This window comes from Mus caroli, unplaced genomic scaffold (genome assembly GCF_978045245.1).
Source record: "Mus caroli unplaced genomic scaffold, Mus_caroli_1 scaffold_2, whole genome shotgun sequence".
Lineage (NCBI taxonomy): Eukaryota > Metazoa > Chordata > Mammalia > Rodentia > Muridae > Mus > Mus caroli.
Window position 1 is genome coordinate 33938332 of NW_028227257.1, and position 20673 is coordinate 33959004.

Sequence of the window (20673 nt, forward strand, 5' to 3'; positions counted from 1 at the left end):
AGAGGCTTCCGTGGCACCTCTCCCAGGTTTGGCAGAGTGAGCTATGGGGCCTTAGAGGTCAGAAAACACCAAAGATCAAGCAAAATACAGTGGGACCCTGTAGCAGAGGAGCTGGCTCCACACCGGGCATCAGAAGCACTGCATCCCCCTTGGTTTGCTGCCATGATCGAAACTGTGTTTTTAGTAATTACTTCCTCTGTTTCTTCCCTCAGATTAAATTTGGTCCACGATAGGTTAAGAGTTGTCAAAATAAAAACACATTTATAAGCAGGCAGAACTCGGGGTGACCCCCATGTAATGGGTGCAGCCCACTGACAGCCAATTTAATCAAGGGGGAATTCAGAGTATTCGTAGAGAGCAATTGATTTTCAAGAGAAAAGTCAGCAGGATCAAACAGCCAGTTGGGATGAAAATCCCTTGAAATCACCCCTATTGCTGTGTTTGCTACCAACCAGCTCCTGCCTCCATATAGTGTAATAGCCAAATTACTGTAATTATCCTACAGTGCCAAGTGCCATATCAACATTATTTTAAACATGGATTTTTTTTTGCATAATCTCTCATTATTATCATCCAGCCTCCCATTTGAAAATGGAAAACAACAACAAACTGCGATGTAGCCCAAAGAAAAAAAGGTCACCAGAGAGAACAAATCAAAGGGTTATTTACATGTGAATATACTGAGATGTGTTTTACAGTCAAATACACCCTTGAAATTCATTAAATGCTTTCTCCCCTGCTTCATAAATATGGGCAAAAGAGACATCACCTACTGGGAAAATAATCCCAGCACATAATGATCATAAGGAATATGAATAAAGCCACTTTTCTTTCAAAGACCTCCAGGCCCCATATCAAAGCATTTGTGTTTCTGCCACTGTGAAATGAATCTGACCGCTGGAGAGCAGGGCTGAGTCCTATCACAGGTTGCTCCCCCAGCAGAAAAGGGGTGGGAACACCGACCCCCTTCATCTTGCTCTCTGCAAAAATAATGGATTCGGAGGCAGCTGCCTTCGTCTGTGGCTGCTGTTGTTTTTGAAATCCTGCAAAGGGCTTAGAAGCCAGCACTGGAATGAAGATGGAAAATCAGTAACAGGTTTTGCTAAATAACCAAAAGGCCCACCCAGCAGGCTTGAGGCAGCAGCCCTGGCTGTCAGCTCCAGCTTGCAGCTCTGTCTCAGAGTCCTCCTGGCACATCACAAACCCAAAGATGTCCCCTGAGATCCCCTTGCAAGAGCCTAAACTAGTCCTTCTTGGGACAACTCGGCCTGCACACAGGTCTGGTATTGTGGACTTGTCTTCTAGATGTTTCTATGTGCCACACTGCCCTGCACATAATTCTACACAATCAAAATTGGGAGGAGTAGTTAAAGCCCTGGAGATGACATTTGTTTTCCCTGTTTTACCTTCATGTGCTAAAGATATATTTCACTGGGAAAAATAAATAAATAAATAAATAAACAAACAAACAAACATTTTAAAAGGACAGACTTCAGAGCTGGCAGTGCAGCAGCTCAGTAGCTGAGTGCTTGCCTGGTATGCACAGAGCCCTGGGATCCAGAACACAAGTCCTTTCAAATTTAAAACAATGACAATTCTGATGGACATAAATCTTGGCTGACATATTAAACTTCATATGCATATTACACAGAGCGGCTGACTTTGCGACCACCTTCAGGTTTACTATGGTCATATAGCCGTGCAGCCTTGGCCGTGAGGCATCGAAGAACCCACAGGCTACATACAAGGAAAGGCAAGGCAGTGGGAGAGAGGGACCCGATGCTGATGATAAGAACTGGAGATAGAGACTGGTCAGGAAGACCAGCATGCCCACAGCAGTGGTCCCTACAAAGCCCATGATAAAGGCTGCAATGTGGGGACACAGTTCCGGGTCCTCTTATTTTGTCATCTCCCAAGAGCACCTCTGCCTAGAGGCTGTCTTTGGTGGCATCTGAGAAGAGGCAGCAGGACACCTGGTTGGGCCAAACAGACTCACCATTTAAACAAAGCCACTAAGGTGAGCCCTAAGAGGACATTGCACATGACCAGCAGGGAGTGCAAACCGTAAGAAGATATAGAAAGCGGATGGCCGTAGGCGAGCCAAGGAGAGGGACCTCAGAAGGAACCTGTGAGGGACCTTGATCTCAGCAGACTTCAGGCCTTGGAACGGGGAGATAAATTTCTGTTGTTTAACTTGTTACCACAGAAATCTGGGAGAAACCAGTGACAAAGACACTTCTTGTTTATAAGGTTTTGTTATTAATACAAAATCCTGGGGAGCTCCCAGTTAGAGAACTGAGGCACAGGCTGCACACACAAGGACAGGAACTGGGCTGTGTTCTGTACACAAGACTCTCGTACTGTCTGAAATCTGTGTTTAGAACCAAGTAAGAATGGAATCAGGGAAAGTGGAGCTTTAGGGAGACAGGCAGAGACTCGGGAGGTTTAATAGACAATAGTGCGTTAATGCAGTCTCCGGTTTGGGGGTTTTGTTTTCTTCTTTTTTGTTTTTTTCTTTTGGCTCCAGTACATACAAAGTGAACTCAGTATTTCTAGCCCAAGATGGGAGAGAACCTGTGCAAAGCAGCACACGTAAATTCAAATGAAAAGAAATAAATGTGACAAAACAGTTTCTGACAGCAACAGTGGTATGTTTGATGATTCGGAGGTGACGCCTTTTTACCTGGGGTGTTTTTGAAAAAGAATATGTATATATTGAATGGCCTTTTGACATACAATAAGCAGCCCTTCTCCTGGATAGCTTGGTTACAGGAAGCTATGCTAATTATCTTTCTGAAAGGCCCACAATTCTGTTATATAAAATGAAATCTTTCCCTGCCAAGGAGCACACTGAATTCTAAGGGGATTTTTGTAAGGTAGACCCTGGGTGTGTAATGAGATTTACAAGTCTGAACCTTGCAGGGGTCTTATAAAACAGGGATCTGTGCTGCTCAGAACACCCCGGCCTACATGATGAACAAAAGTTGTTTTATTTGGACTTCTCTCTCTCTCTCTCTCTCTCTCTCTCTTTTTAAGGCTATTAAACAGGGCGATGCCAATACAGCTGTGGAAATGCAGGCTGTGCCCTATTTTGCCTTATGCATCATCAAGAAAACTGCCAGCTCAATTCTGATTCCAAAATCTTTATTGTGATGATGCAGCTAACAAAAGCCACAGCTTGATTTGCAAACACCACCAGGGGCCAGCGACGGGGCCAACTGGAAGGAAACACTGTTTTGAGCTTTGAGCGTTTTTACTGTCACTGAAGGAGAATACTCATTAACTGCTGGGCACATGGAACATCTTGATGTGGTCCTGCACACCTTCAGAGGCTTAACATTTAAGAGGCTCTTAGACCTCACTTGGTCCAATCTCCCACATCACAGAAAGTGTGTTCTCTCTCTCTCTCTCTCTCTCTCTCTCTCTCTCTCTGCATGAGTGCACATGCGCACACACAATCACACACACACACACACACACACACACACACACGGCCATTTCTTTACAAATTCTCCCAACATTCCAGGAACTCACCACTTTTAAAATAACTTCTTCACCAAATAACAACAATAAATAAACTTCTACTTATATTAGTTCGAATCTATACTCTTAGAACTCTCCCTAGTCAACTCCAACCCAAAATTTATAAATGAGCAACACACACACACACACTATTTACATGTGATACATGTATATGCACTGCTCTGGTGTGAGGCAAACTAATGTGCACAGTTAAGTTGTTTAGGCTGGATGATAGACAGTAGGCTTGTCACAATGATATAAAGAACTGGATGGTGAAGGAACATTAAGTTTTACAATTTTTCTTCTTGGAAGGATTGAGGCTGTTGTGAAGTTGAGAGTTTTCACAGCTGCTCGGGGAGGAGCCTTGGAGTCAGAGATTAGGGAACAGAGAACACAGGAAGAAGCTGAGGCAGAGGAACGAGGAAAGGAACCAACAGCATGTATATTACCGATGACCACAACGGACAACTGGTACTCAGTCCTCCGCTCACGTCATCTCAGAGTCTTCCACTTGAAGGACAAGGGAGATGGGCTGTCTAAACCAGTTTGCTGTGTGTAAGGAAAATCCTTTCACATTGGAACAAAGAGACTGGATCAACTGTATGTTGGTTCCCTCAGAATCGGAGTCGAAGATTGAGAAACAGTCATTTATTTGGGAGCTCTTAGGGACAGCATATGTCAGAGAGCCGGGACGATTCAGGGAGTGGTCAGTGCCTGCAGTGTTCATTTCTTAGCTCTTCCAGATTGCAACCTGACAAGGCAGTGTCTCTAGCCATAGCCCTAGACAGGCCTAAGGATACAGATGTGAAGATTCCAGCAAAACAAAGTGGTTCAAATTATGTGTATCGGCACACATGCGCAGACACGCAATCAAGGTTGAAGCTGTGGGTTGGCCACTGCTAAACTGCTAAGGAAACCTCCATTAAACAGCTCACCCACGTGGAATTCTGTAATTTAGTGAAACACACCTGTTGTTGGAGTAGTCACTCTGCCTCTACTCTAGTTCTCTTTTCTCCTAAGAAATGTTTATGTCACCCTGGGTGTGTAGGTATATCTAATATCTAAGTAATTTAAGCATTTACCAATAATGAATCATAAAAATGTATTTGAACTCAGTTATTTGGTAAGCATATAGTTCTACCACTTAGGGGCACGTATGTGTGCACTTTCATGTGTTCATAAATGTGTGCAAGCACTGAGGAGGCTCAAAGACGATGCTGATGTCTTTCTCATTCGCTCTTCATCTTACTGTTATTTTTTTCTTGTGGAGACAGGGTCTCCCAGTGAACCTGGAGTTCTTCCCTGATAGTATACTCACATATGTAAAAAGTCTTTTAAAAAAATATTTGATTCTGAAGCAATAGAAGATTTCCAACATTTTCAGAGGTTTAATGGATTAGTTTTGTAATTATCCACACCGAGAGCGTTGCTTGACATAAGTGTGTAGTACAAATTGGCAGAAGTATGCCTAGGCTTAGTTTATATACTGTTGGGAAATTCTGTGTTAATCATAAATCAAAATTCATTGTGTGATTTTGTATATACCTGTGGAGTGTATGTTTGTTAGTGTAGGTACCTGTACATGTATGTATGTGTGTATATATGTGTGTGTATGTATGCATATGTGTATATGTATGTGTATATGTATGTATGGAGAGGGTGACAGCAGACTGACATCTGTCCCTTTCAAGACCTCCACCTTTACTCTTTTGGAACAGGGTCTCTCTGAATGAACCTAAATCTCATTGATTTGGCTAGATTTGCTGGCCAGTAAGCCTCAGCGATCTGTCTGTCTCTTCCGCCAACAGGCTCTGGAGTGACAGGATTCATTTAATACTTTTTAAAATTACATTCAAGCTAGCAACTCAGACAGAGTTTTTAAAACCAAATGTTTAAGCACAGTCCAACACAAAGGTGTACTAATTTGATACTGACAGAGGAATCACGGTAGAAAAACATTAAAAGTTTCTGTAAGAGTGGAGAATTCTATCTACAGAAAAGACACTGCAATTCATAACACTCTCTCAAAGCATTCCTTAGCATGGCATGTTGTGACGATTGAGCAGGGTAAACTGCCCATGTTCTATGTTCAGGATCAAGGCTACAGTGAAGTCAGAGGATGGGTGAGCAGCACCAGAAAGATCCTGGATTCATTGCAAAATTGATTCTGGATTGATTTATGGTCACTATGCATTGAAAAACCTTTGAGCCAGGCGTGGTGGCGCACGCCTTTAATCCCAGCACTTGGGAGGCAGAGGCAGGTGGATTTCTGAGTTCGAGGCCAGCCTGGTCTACAGAGTGAGTTCCAGGACAGCCAGGACTACACAGAGAAACCCTGTCTCGAAAAACCAAAAAAAAAAGAAAAACCTTTGATTGCTGCCAAATTTCTTCTAACTCCTCCATTCAGACCCCACTGGGGTTTTGACCCACAGTTTAAGAAGCTGTGACCAAAGAAATAGGTGATGTTGGACTGAGAGTGTATCTCAGAGGTAAACTATTTGCCTCCCATGCATAAGACCATGAGTTTGACACCTAACCTCAAAAAGAAAAGAAGTCACCTCATCCAGATTGTCAGTTTGCACAGATGCAGAGTGGGGTTAGCTAGGAAAGAGGCTCAACCGGGTTTCTGAGACAGTTCCTGATGAGATTTATAAACCCTGGACAGGCTGGGCAGAATGAAATGGAGAGAGCTTCACCTGCCCTACCTCTCTAGTATCAAGCTATGAGGGAAAATGAGAGAATGCATATGAAAATGAAAATCCTTTAAAATGATAGCTTTTATTGTCAACTTGACACAACCTAGAGTTGCCTGGGAAGAGGGATCCTCAGTTGAATAATTTCTCAAATCTGACTGGCCTTTGGCCATGTTTATAAGAGATTATCCTGAGTGATGACTGACCTGGATGGGGGGGGGGGGGCAGTCCACTATGGGTAGCACCATCCCTAAGCAAGTGAGTCTCTGCTACATAAGAAAGCTATTTGAGCATAAGCTAGAGAAAAGCTGATAAGCAGATTTCCTTTAAGGTTTCTGCTTTAGTGCATGCCTTGGGCTCCTGCCCTGACTTCCCTCAGTACTGGATCATGACCTGGAAATGCAAGCCAGATCAACCTTTTTCCCCCCAAGTTGCTTTTGGTTAGAGTGTTTTATCACAGCATCAGAGAAGCAACTGGGACAATCACCAGACAAAATATAAAATATGAAGCACAATGATGTGTGCTCTTTTAAAATACAGGTCTTAGTTCATGTTTTTGAGAAAATGTATTTCCTTTAACTTGAGACTTCCATCAGAAAAACAAAAAACAAAGACGTCGCAGCTCATTTCCAGTTTTCGTGTGAAGCCTCCCCTGTTGATGTAATGAAAAGACAGCCTTGGAATTTGCTGATGAGTATGCTTGGACACAATGAACTGCTAAGGACCTATGACTCCATCCCTGAGTTATCTCAAGTCTACAATGGAAGCTCCCTGGTGACAATTTCATAAAGAATCATCGTTGTGTCAGTGAACAGAAAACTAATTTTCAAAATAAACACTCTGTGATAGATAACAAGTTCCTCTGCTTCCTTTGCTTGCCGCTGGTCCTAGAGAAGATGTTTTTACGAAATAGGCTGAGGTGGGTAATAAGAAGCCAGCACCTGGCCTTCCTGACTCTGTAGGCTTTGCTAGGCAGAGACATAATAGATAGTGTGTCATTTCAGGCCAAGTTCACTTAACTTTGACCCCTACTCCCCTGAGACAAAAAAAATTCTATTTCTTCTATATAAGGAATACCAGTAGCATCAGGAGGACTCAGCCTCAGGAGGTGGATATATCCTTTCAATCTGTTTTTGTTTTGTTTTGTTTTGTTTTGTTTTGTTACCACTCCCTGGGTTGGGTGTTTTGGCTTTTTTTTTTTTTTTAAATCTTCCCTTTATGAGAACATTGAGCCACAGCAAGGCTCCCGTTTCGTGTCACCTTCAAAGAAGAATTCTAGCACTGAGAGGCGACATTGACAACTTCTATTCAGGGTTGTCTCATGGTATTTAAATGTTCCTCCAGAACATTCCTTCCCTGAGAGCCTGGGCAAGCCATCCTTCACCATGAAACAGTAAGGAACTTAAGGCTCACTGTTGGGAAGGGTGCTGTCACCACTACAAAGGAAGTGCCTTCCAACTGGGGGCTTCATGGTTCTCTGTGATGACATGCAGTCAGGACAGGATGCATCTACCTGTCTAGTGTTGGCTTTTCCCATTGATGGGGAAAACTTGGCTAAAGCGACCCCTGCACTTGACTGGAATACCAATCCCCTGCTACCAATCACACCATACCTCTCCCACTTTTGAACAACCTTACTAAACAACCCTTCATATTAGAGAAGGCAGTGCAATTGCTTTTTAAAAAAAAAATCCTGATTTATCTCCAAGAGTAGGTTAATGGCCAGTCATAAAGAAATAATGGCCACTAACTACTACTTATTAATAACATTTACTGCTCACTAAATTCATTCAAGACTCAGACACCAAGTAAAGCATTTTACATGCCTTACTTCAGTGAAAATTCACAACCCCTGTCGGATGGAGATCTTTCTGACTACACATGGGGAACCCAAATTGGAGAAGTGGATTAACACACCTAAGCTCACCTGCCTGTTTGTATCTATATGCAATAAGAACCTACTTAACCATGAAGCTACCATGGTGCATAATTATCCACGTTTGAGATGACCTCATCTTACTTATGAAACACTGGCACAGGCATATTTCAAGATTCACTTTATGGCTCTAAGGTTAAGAGCCTGTGCTGCTCTTGCAGAAGGACCTGAGTTTCAGATTCCAGCTGAATTTTTAATTAAAAATTGATAGTTTGGGTTGGTTCGTTGGTTAACTGGTTGGGTTTTTTGAGACAGAGTTTCTCTGTGTAGCCCTGGCTGTCCTGAAACTCACTCTGTAGACTAAACTGGCTTCAAACTCAAGAGATCCACCTGCCTCTGCCTCCCAAGTGCTGGGACTAAAGGTGGGTGCCAGCACTGCCCAGCAATTTTTAAAAAAGTTTTATTTTATATGTATATTGCTAGCATGTACGTATATACATACATATGGTATGTTATTTCATATAGCTAGGAATCAGGCAGACACGTTTAAAATGACCATTTGCAACAAGCTCATACTACAGAAGGTATGAAGAAAATCTAAAATGCTAGCAATTAGCTCACTTCTATAAGCAAACATTCTAAATGTGGGAACCTTTAGCTTTAATTAAACCACGTCTAACTCCAGCTGTGCAGGCTTGTTTCTGGCCCCACAGATTTTGCAAAAATGTGAATAATCATGTAAAGTACTGCACAAATGGGACTGGAGGAGACTTTCAGCAAAGAAATAGCACAGCTGTGTGTAAGACATATATGGAATTTTCTGTTTCATCCTGGGATGGCTACTATACCTTCACCTTCTTCAAGACTTGGTTCACGGGATGGTTTCAGAATATCATCAGGATGTGGGGTGCAGAATCCATGGAAAGGGCCCAGGTCAAAGCATTCGTGTAGCAGGGGCAAGTTCACACTGGTGCACACGCTCATGAACCCGACAGCCTTGCCTTCCACCTGGAACACGGGAACACAGCCGCCTTTCAGACTTCAGGTGATGACTGCCATGCAATTGTCACAAGAGCATAGCGTGTGGCTCACTGGTAGCTTGGGAGGCACTCCGAGTTATTTAAGGGCAGAAGGCCAAGAGGTTCTGGTGTCTGGTACCATGCATGGGATACACAACACGCTCAAAGGCACATCCAACAAGTGACCACTGTGGATGGTCTTAACAGTTGGGAAGAAACTTGGGGCACTGGTCAGAGCATTCTTAAGGAGTCACCACTGAAATGCTACATGTGACCTCTTTCTGAGTGACTCTTCACCACCCCCAACCCTCGCCCACCTATTCCACTCCCTCGACTATGTGTGTGTGTGTGTGAGAGGGGGGGGGCGCTTGTTTGCTTGCTTTTCTTTTTACTCATCCATAAGCCCTGACCTTGGGTGCCTTTCTCCCCCTGCCCTTCCTACACATCACGGACAGCTCTTAGTGAAGGGGGTCGTCCCTGAACCCATCAGATGAACTCCAACTTAGAGAGCAGTCACACATTCAGGGCTCCTTAACAGAGAGAAACTCTTCACTATCTCTTGAGTTCACTTACTGAGTACTTGACTGGTCTGAGAGGAGAAGTGAAGAAAGGTGGTTTGGTGGGAAACAGCTCAATGAAGTCTGCCCTGATCTATAAACCAAACAAACGCTCAGCACACTGAGACATCAGCACCAGGTACTGAAGTTCATGCAATGCTCACTGCGATTTTACTCTCTGATCGTTGACATTTTTAAAAAAGATTTATTTATTTTGTATGATATATATATATATATATATACATATACATATATATATATATATACATATATGATCTATGTGCCAGAAGAGAGCATCAGACCCCATTATAGATGGGAGCCACCATGTGGTTGCTGGGAAATAAACTCAGGAGCTCTGGAAGAGCAGTCAGTGAGTGTTCTTAACCTCTGAGCCATCTCTTCAACCCAGATTTTTGACATTTTTTGATGAGGAACACAGGCTCTCAGGAAGCTGAGTGACTGACTGACTGACCCAGCCATTCTATTCAGGAAGTGGGCTCACTGGTACTCTGCATCACTCATTCTCGAGAAGTTACCACCTCCACACAAATGGCAGCTGCTTTAACATCCTGAGTCAGGGAAGGGAGCGGCAATAGTGTTTGGATGGTACGGAAAAAGACATTCTTTCTCCAAGACACCTTTGTGTGCTTGAAAAACAAATGGGAGATGCTTTTGATTTTCAAGCAGTCTTTTTAGAAATGAATTTTCCTTGCATATTCTTTCCTTTCCCGGACCCCTCCCCAAATGATACTTGCTATAAAAGGCTGATTTACACAGCTGCTTTATAAAGCCATTGACACTTTAATGAAAGTCCAAAACAAACATTTTAATTTTTTCCCCAAATAACAAGTAATTGTTTGTCTTGTTTGTACTCCTGAACAAAGGCTGTGTAGCTGCACTTGTCTGGCTTCTCTATAATTTCAGGCCCAAGACTCAGCAGACGCTGATTAACCAATCCATCTACCATATGTGCAGAAAGAGACGGCCAGCCTCACTCCCGGCAGGGAAAATTGGCATCCATCTTGGTTCACATGGAGATGTCCTTCTCATCTACAGCCGTGCTGGCGCAGCGAAACTTGCATGGCCTGAAATACCTTTTGCTGGCTTCATGGCGAGCTGCATGTGCATGATAAGAATGTATTATTTATAAGACCGCTGTTAGTAATGAGCTATTACACTAATGGCTCATTGTGTTGGGGATTTGATTTCAAATGGCATGGATCACACATTCTGATGAAAATGAGAAAAACATGTTTTGCCATTAGGAACAAAGATTTAGCATCTTCCAATTCCACAACCTGTTATAGTACCATCTCTCGGCGAGGCCTGTAACAACTTACAAAAGCCCACCATCAGAGACGGCGGCAGAGCAAGAACGGATGGCGGACATATCTCTTCTGTTCTTTGGTTTTTCTTCAAATGACTGCCTTGAGATAGACCGTTCTGAATTATCAGTTTGCGGGACGGCCATGGGCATGTTGGTGTGCATGTCCCTTTACAGTGTGCGAAGGCATTGGCTGCTGTTATTGTTCAGCGGACAGAGGTGTTTCTTGCGGTCCAAGCCTCCTCACACTGGCAGACAAAACTCGAGGCTTTTCTTTTCTTGTCTGTCCTGTGAATCTTCATGATGACACAGAGAAGGTTTAGGTCACTGGAAAACCATCTAGGAGCTTGTCTTGTCTTCACAAATAGGTCTAACTCTCCTATACATGAGCTCTTTAACATTCATAACTCCACCCCCAAAGCCCTAGTCAGGCATCCCTTTCTAGTGACCATATTTCACAATGAGGGGTTTTGTCCTCGTTGTGACCGTTACTGGCTTTGAGCCCCTTCTCTTGGTGCCAAGTGCATGGCTAACCTGGCAGGCTCTCTCCCGCCTGCAGGTCAGTGGTGCTTTCTCGGACCACTGCTGCCCGTGTCCTGGATGATGCCAAAACAGACGCTCTGCCCATCTGTCTCTAGGAGCCGCCTTGGCCTCCAACCGCCCTTCCTTGAAATCTCAGCTTGAAGTAAACACCAGATGTCAAAGTACAGTTATGACACGGATCCTGCAGCAAAGCCACAGCTCAAAACTCGTCCAAAGTAGCAGAGAGAACAAAGAAAGTCCTCACAGCCAACAATTCTTTAACAAGTCAGTGATCTTCCTCCTAACTCAAGCCATGCTCTCAAGCATTCTACGTGAACAGCCTGAAACCATCCTGTACTGGATTGGGAAGAGGCACACTTGATGCACTTTGTCCTGCTACGTCTGGTCAGTAGTTGTGGCTGCCCTAATACATGGTATATGTTGGCAAACGCTGATTCAGTTTTGGGAAGAAATGCCCAGATATGTAGTGCTTGCCAATGGTAAAATACTGTCATCATGGTAGTTTCAAGTTGCCAACCAATGTCATCAAATGGGAAGTAGGGAAGAAATAATGCAGTGCCAGGCTATTATATACTATGTCTACTAGATAAGACCACAGACAAACATCCCCAAGAGCTACATAACACTAAAAGAAATCCAATTACAGCATTTAAACATTATTTACTATAATTCCTTACACGGTAATTTTATACCAGTGCCCCCCCCCTTTTTTTTTGTCTTTGGAGACAGGGTCACATGTAGTCTATAGCCTTGAATTGGCTATATGGCTGTGGGTGACCTTGAACTTTTGATCCTCCCATCTTTGTCTCTTAAGTGCTAGAATTACAGGTGTGTGCCACCATGTTGGGTTTATATGGCAGGAACACTACCCACTGACCTACATCCCCAGCCTTTATAAGGTTTCGATAATGGCTATGTTCAGCAAATAGCTTGCAAGTTTCCTGAGGATTTCACAACTAGCTCTCTGAAGCTAAACCAAGTTGGCTCCAACAAACCTTTGCTCAGAGACCCCTAAAGAGACAACTCCAGAATGGCAGGTGTGCGGAAGTAGAAATTTCTGGTTTCTCTAACAATTCAGTTGTGTCATGTGATGCTTTCTGCAAACTGTTTTGTGAGAGGGCATGTGATGTTTTGCTGAAGACAGACACCTGAGAGGGCACGTGATGTTTAGAAAGAATGTAAATGGAGCCCCACAAACAATGAGAGGATGTGCTTGCATTGCTACACTGTGCAGTGTTTCAGTGGGCTTTGCTGGTCTTCGCTGGTCTTCACTTTGTAGAGAGAAATGTGTCAAAGATCTTCTCCTGGTATTCCAGCTTTTTCTGGCTGCTTCAACTGACTTCTGCCGATTTGGAGGAGCCTTGCCGTTTCTGCTGGATTGTGCCAACACTACTGGTTCATGTTTGGTGTTTGCTACTGAACTGGACTGCTGATATCCAGAGAGTGAAGAGCCGAATCGCCCCAAGGAACTATTTCTAAACAGGTCCACAACATCCTTTTCCTTTTAACCTTCTTTTTCTCTACCTCTGGTCAGTGGGTTAGAAGGGAGGTTGAAAACTTTAAAAACCCTAAAGGATGTTTTGGAAAAAAAAAAATCTAAGTCTACAATGTGTGTGGAGGGTAGGACCATTTAACTTGACCCCCAGAAGGCTTCAGATACAAGATGCTCTGCTCACACTGATCCCCAGCCAGGCTCCTGTACTCAGGCCCTACCTCTTCCCTTGCCCTTGACTGAAATCTGTGATCTCCTCTCAATGGGACATAAAGCTTCTGGTGTCTGAGGCAGTGCAGGCTTTGGGGGAGACTGGGCTAGACTCCCTCACCTCCTCCGGGACTCCAACAGGCTCAGCACTGCCATTGCCAACCTGTGGCTTTGTTTGCTTCGAAGTTCACACATGGATGTTCCCAAGTTCAAGAAATAGACCAAGAAAGAGAACAAGGCAGAGCTCACTGTGGCTGCTGAAGATCACTTCCTCAAGTCATCTGGGATGGCGCTAGCATCTTAAATAAAACCAGACAACTAAAAGACTTCTACAAACCATGGCTGTATTGAACAGGACACCAACTGGAAAGGAAGAGCCAAAGTCCTGAGTCAGCCACTGTGTTATCTGTTCCCTGTAGGTTTCAGTGGTGAAGTAAAAACCCTATTTTTCAAAATGGTGCTGCTTATGCCCAAATGCTTCCTGACCCTTCCTTTTGTCATTAGCCTAGAGCTAACTGAGAACATGTGAAAGCAAGTCTTTGAAGGGCCAGTAAAAAATTTAAATATATAAAACAAATTAAACTAAAATCTTCAGTGTACTGTCTCAGATCCTAAGTTTTAGGGCTGGCTCCCGTTTTCAGGGATACATACCCACAGGTGTCTCACTTCATCCCACCCTTCCCTAGAGTGTTTCACTGCTGAGTGGCTGAAGAGAGCCAGCAACCAGACCACATACCAGAATCATGTGGGGAGCTTTAAACACTTAATGATTCAGAGAGTGACAGCACACACCTATACTCTGAACTACTTGGTAAACTGAGGCAGGAGAATGGCTTATACCCAGGGCTTGGAGTGTCCAGCTTAGACAATGATCCTATGTGGCTGTTTTGCTTGTGAACTTAGCCTTTAATGGCTGAGCCATCTCTCCAGCCTCAGAGTCTATTTAATATAAGGTATAACATACTTACTAAAGCAAACAAGCAAACAAAAAAACTGGGGACCTCCCTCAAAAGATCGATTTGATTGGCCCAAGTTTACCTTGGACACCAGGATTTTAAAAATTGATATAATTCATTTACTAAAAGCTAACTTTTCATAAATATACAACTCAGTGGCTTTTAGTATATCATAAAATTGTATAACCATTATGTAATGCCATAGATTTTATCCACACTGCCTCAAAGAAAAACCAAGAACACCCCCTACCCCTAACTTCTTTCTCTCTACACAAGACTTGCCTATTCTGAGCTTTCAGATATATGTTATTATATAGTATGTGGTCCCTGTGCCTGGCTTCTTTCCAGAACGTTTTCAAATGTGTTGTGACAAGTATCACTACTCTATTCCCTTTTATTTCCTAATAATATTCCATTATCACTATACTATTCCTTTTCAGCCATTCATCAGTAGATATACAGTTGGGTGGTTTTCATCTGTGGGATATTATAAATAATACCACCATGGATATTTGTGTAAAAGCCCGGGCAGAAATGTGTTTCCTTCTTAGCTCTGGCCATTTGTTAGCTGGGGCACATCCTTTTGGCTTTGACAGGTCCAGAAACTGAGTATTTGGGTTTCCACAAATAAAGTAACTCATTTCTGTAGATTCTCCTTCCCCCCTCTGTGGACTCCACTTACCTGACACTCTTTACCTTATCACTCCCTGGCTACTCCAGCAAAATAGTCAACTTCAGATCAAAAAGAGGAATTTTTCAATGTCTTCTCCACTCCTCCCAATTCTAAACCCTAAAAGAAGGGACTCCATATTCTTTACCATGGACCTGAACTCTACTCAGAGCCCCCACCATGTTGCTGTCTGTTTGACTGTCTATGAGAGTAATAACTCTTCAGATAGATAGATAGATAGATAGATAGATAGATAGATAGATAGATAGACAACTCTTGTCACCTCCATATGTCCTTAAATTCCAAACCAAAACCTTCATTATTTACTATTATTGTTATTGTTGTTGTTGGTAGTAGTAGTAGTAGTAGTAGTAGTAGTAGTAGTATTGCTGTTGTTATTGCTACCACCACCTACGAGGAGTAAAATTATCTCGCTGCAGTTTTTGTTGTTGTTGTTGTATTTTGTTTTGCTTTTGAAACAAAGTAGCCTCCCTAGATTGGGTTTGTACTTGGGATCCTCCTGCCTTGGTTCTGGGTAACAAGGATTACAGATGTGCACCAACATGCCAAGTTTCACTGTGCTTTTGAATTATATGTCCAAAATACCTAATAAAACTGGCATCTTAAGATTTGGAAGGACTTCTCTGCATGCACCTGCACCAACTGATGATTTCTGTATCTTTTTCTGGGGGCGGGGGAGGGGAGGTGTCAATCAAGCCCTTTGGCCACATCTAATTTAGAGTATTTGTCTCTTCATCGCTGTAAGAAGGATGACGGTGGCATGAAGTTGGCACAGAGTCTGAATGCCTCCCAGGAGAATCTCATAGTCACCAACTCTGTGAAGCCTGATGTGAAAGCAAGCCTCAAACTGCTCCTCTTATTACAGAGAATATTTGATTTCAAGTTTCAAGAAAAGTAATATTCTTTAAGACACCACACAAGTTTCATCAAATAAGAAATGAGAGTGTGAAGAATGAATCCCTAAAAATATCACCCAGAACCAAAATTGCAAATTCCAATCTTTTAATGCTTTTCAATCCACTGGCACAGAAATCTTTTTAAGATGAAATTTAAATATCCATTTGAAAAGTTTAAAAAAAAAACATAATTATTATTCTAATAATGAACAGGATGGGTGTGGATCCAAGGGTGCTACTGAATTCATGTTTGCTAATTATTATTTTTAAAGAGGTTTTACATTTTTAAATTTACTGTAGTAAATATTACGTGTGTGTGTGTGTGTGATGTGGGACGCATTTGCCAAAACGAACATACAGAGCTCAAAGAGTGATCTTTTCATGACTTCCCAGGATTAAACTCAGGTCACTGGACTTACAGGGCAAGTGACCTTATCCTTCAAGCTATCTCACCAACCCATGCTATAGTATATGTAAATAACAAGCCCAAAAATTCACTCAGGCTCTTCTCCATCATTTCTCCCCCTGGCACACCAGCCCTCACTGTGGAAGTTGAGCTGTGCAGTTATAGTGGGTAGAAGATCCACCCTAGATGTGAATGATAGCATTCCAGGACCAACGGGAAGGTTCTCCTTTTCCTTAATATAAAATGCAAGTCCCTCGTGCAGCAACACAGAGAAAAGAAGCAGAGACCATGGAGGAATGAATGATGCTCACTGGATTGCCTTCTTCCTAACCTTGCTTTTTAGAGAATCCAGGACCACCTGGGATGGGCCCTCTCCCATCAATCACCAATCAAGAAAATGCCCCAACAGACATGTCCACAGGCCAATCTATGAAGATAATTCCTTAATTAAGTTTCCTTCTTCCCAAGTAATTCCAGTCTGTGTCGACTTGATAAAAAATAATCAAACCAGCATAGACTACAATGGCCCAAAGCCTCAACTAAAATCAAATGCTCCCTACAGCAAAGCAGACCCCATGAATATCAGTTTCAACTCTTAAGATTACTGAAGTGTCAAGTTCAGTGGTACAAAGTAGCAGGTGATTCTGCTGTGGTCTGGAAGACCTGTTTCTACAGATCCGACATCAAGCACCTACCTCTATGCATTTATTCCCAGCTATCAGAATCCCACCAGGCAAATCAAGGAGGGGCCTCCTCTGGTAGGCAGGTAGCCGAGGCGTGCAGATGAGGGAGGTGTATCAGTGTGAACGTCTCCAGAGTGAGTAGACAATGAAGAGGGGGGTTATAAGACTCTTGGGTGTGCTTACACTAGCTACCTGGGGCCTCCGGTTGGGCTGAACACCCTAAGGCTAGCTGGCTTAATCCTCTCCCTCCTCTGTCGCTTGAGGAATGAGGTCCTTGGGTTTCCCAGTTCCAAATCAAAACAATATGGGCTCCCTCTTTTGGTCCCCAAAGAACAAAGTGAGAGTAGACCTACTACTCTCACTTCCTTAGAAAAACTAGAAACTACAAGTGTTATGTACATGTTTTTAATTTTTGTATTTAGCACTAATTCAACTAAATTTAATCATATATAACATGGATCAAATCATGAGTGAATATTGGCCAAATACAAATTGAGAAACTCTCTACAATAGAACTCTCCTGTATTGGTTGAAGACATTCCTGTTTGGGAAAAGTAATGAAGGGTTAGGGAGCTGTTTCTGATTTAAGGATTAAAGAGGCAGGACACTGAATACAACAAGTGGCCTGGGCTTTTCCATACAAGACACCATTGGGGCTGTCAGTGAAACCTGCCTGAGGTCTACAGATGAGCCACTGGGATGGCTAGACTTGGACCATCACACTCTAGTTACAAGCTTTGCAGGGGAAACACTTAGGTATTTGGCATGAGTGAGGCATTACACCAGCAACTTACTTTCACAGGATTCTAAATAAATATATAGACATGTCCATGGATAATGGAGACAGAGAAAGGATAAGAGGGAGATGAATGACAGACAGACAGACAGAAAGACAGACATTGCCGAAAGTAATCAAGAGAATGATAAAATAAGGAAAAACCTCTGCTACCTAGGGAATTTATACTTGTAAGCTTTACTGTGAGTGTGAAATTGCATCAAAACAACTTCAAAAGGTAAAATAAAGTCACTTTCTAAGTCAGACAAAGTCTTCCTGGCAGCAGAGTTTAACATCACGGGATATCCAGAAATCTCCCATATTCGTCTCTGTGGGATCTTATCCTTTCCCCCATCTCTAGTCATATTTCTAAAGACAAGAGTCCACGGTAGTCTGGTCACTTTGGATAACCTCACAAGGGGTTAACTCTGGGAAGGATACAGGAGCTGGCTTGGCATTTCCTGGAAGGGTGTGCAGGAGGGCAGGACATCTAACCATACTGTGAGCCCTGAGAGCATATACTGGGAAAACTGTGGTGTGGCTCAGTCCTAGCACATACCTTTAATCAGAGATACTTTTTTGTAAACGAGATTAAATAAAGTCAACCATAGGTCACGAGATGGAGCAGGCAACCCACTGACAGGAAGTGAACACAGGAAAAAAAAAAAAAAACGTGGAGTGTGAGAGGGAGTCAGGAGGCTAGAGAGATGCACAGGAAGTAGAAAGGAGGGACATTCAGTTGGAAGGGTTACTGGTTTCTTCCTTCTGGGATGTCCATTGAAGACGAAGGTCAGCTGGGTGCTTTCTCTGCCTCTCTGAGCTAGCAGGCTTTCACCCTAGTGTCTGCCTCCTGAGTCTTCATTTGGTAAAATCGAACCATCAGGATTTTTGTTTTAAAATCAACAGCTGGGCACATCAGCTCCACGGGTGCTCAGCAAGCCAGGGGAGCATGACTCATTCCTCTCTTTTCTTTCACTCTGTCCCCAGGAAGATCTGTCACCAACCTCACACACCACAGCATGATGGTCTTTATCTTGGGCCTCGATCAGTTCGGCCAAGAAGTATTCACCATAAATTTCCTTCAGAGTGTTGTCGTAGTGCATAAATATTGGCATGAGATCATCATGGTCTTCTACCCTGTGAAACAGAAAGCCTTCAGTTTAGGGTTTGCTCCACCCACTGCATCCCTTCCACGGAGCACCTACTGTGCTCCACCCCTGTTCTAAGTGCCAAAGATACAGCAACGTTCTCATGAAATGAGCTGACTGATAAACTTCAGTGGCGTCAAATATCTCAAATAACACTATGTTCCCTGGGATGAAGTGTCTGACAGTGACCAGGAGAGGAGGGGCGGGGGATAATATGGGCAGAGGGGTCAGCATGGCTGGAGAATGGGAGGCAGGGCAGCATCTGCTAGGAACCAAAGGGCAGTTAAGGACAGCAGTTGGCAAAGGTGTTCTAAGGATCGTTACTTTTGTGACATCATCCCACAGTCCCTGCCCTGCTTTTTAATTTTTTAAACATCCAGAGTGTATGTGTGTGTGCACATATGTATGCATGCATGTGTGTGTGCATGTGTGTGCATGTGTGTGTGTGTCAGAAGATAGCTTGCAGGAGTCAGTCTTTCCATAATATGGGTTCCAGGGTTAGAACTCTGGTCACCAGGCTTGGCAGTGACTGCTGAACCATCTCACGGGCCCTACATGCTCTTTTTAATAGCTTCTATTCTGAGACAGCTCTACACTTTCTAGGAGGGAGACGTGCTATGAAGGTAATGAAGGCCTGCTCACCATTCTGGAGACTTTCACCTTGACTTCCATTCTCAGGACATTTTACAATGAATTACCCTTGACCCTACTTAAGGAAGCAGGAGCTAGGTTTGCTATCACACAGTGATGTGATCTTGGATTCCACTCCTTTCTTCTTTTCAGCATACCTTTGAGAACATTTACCTGACTTTTATTTTTCCTGACTATGATACAAAACTGTGTTCCTGATACAAAAAAAAAAAAAAAAAAAAAAATCCCAACTTCACACAATTTCCCCCAGTGTGTTCTTTCTGACTTAACTATAAACCTTTATTTTCTCTACATTTCTCATTCATTACTTACCATGGTAGTAATCTTTACTATCCTGTTTTATCGTCTAGTGTGTTCTTTTTTTTTTTTTTAAAGATTTATTTATTTTATGTACAAGTATACTATAGCTGTTTTCAGACACACCACAAGAGGGCGTCAGATCCCATTACAGATGGTTGTGAGCCACCATGTAGTTGCTGGGAATTGAACTCAGGACCTCTGGAAGAGCAGTCAGTGCTCTTAACCGCTGAGCCACATCTCTCCAGCCCCTGGTGTGTTTTTTGTGAGGCTAATACTAGCCCCATCTACTGAGGGATCTGGATGTGTCTAAGGCTCAGGGCCTTACTCCATCTTTGCTGCTGTGCTTCTCCTGGCAATCGCAGGAGGCGGGCAGTGCCCCTTCCTGTTCAGATGGAGAAAAGCGATGCTACCAGGGATGGCGAGATCCCCTGCCTGAGACCACAGGGCTGCAGCAGAACCTGGCGACAAGCCCTAGCTGACAAAAGCCTATCTTCCCCAGCTCTGAAGCTCACAATGCCCTTTAAAATGGCATTCTTTGTGACGCTCTTTCTGAAAACCAGTAGCAAGATGCAAAATCACTTGAGAGATGTGTCCTTGGCTCAGTGACCAAAGTTCATCATCCAACCAGACAGGTCACAACTCCTCCCAGCCCCGAGACAACAACCTCCAGTCAGTCATAGCTGACTCCCATAAATTTGGAGTCTGAAGGAAATCTTCACCCAGACCCCAGACCTCTAGCAACACAGGCTCAACTGCTGGAATAATTTAGTCAGGCATATACATACATACATACATACATACATACATACATACATACATAGTGTGTGCCTGTGTGTATATATACATATGTACACACACATACACAAACATACATTTCAAGTATCTTGATGAAACTAATATACTTTAAAAAACAAAGACAGTATCAAACCTC

General features: G+C 43.1%; 1 protein-coding gene across 6 annotated transcripts in view; it reads right to left on the reverse strand.

Annotated features, from left to right (window-relative positions):
- Cfap61 (cilia and flagella associated protein 61) overlaps positions 1 to 20673 on the reverse strand; it is a 278785-nt gene that overhangs the window by 231531 nt on the left and 26581 nt on the right. For 5 of the 6 annotated variants that reach the window (XM_085833584.1, XM_021156892.3, XM_085833577.1 and 2 more), the window contains 2 exons: positions 18648 to 18780; positions 8940 to 9099 (listed from right to left, as the gene is read on the reverse strand). In XM_085833584.1, coding sequence (XP_085689710.1) covers positions 8940 to 9099; positions 18648 to 18780 — 293 coding nt within the window. The remainder of the gene's footprint in view (positions 1 to 8939; positions 9100 to 18647; positions 18781 to 20673) is intronic. The other variant, XM_021156893.3, reaches the window with a different exon arrangement.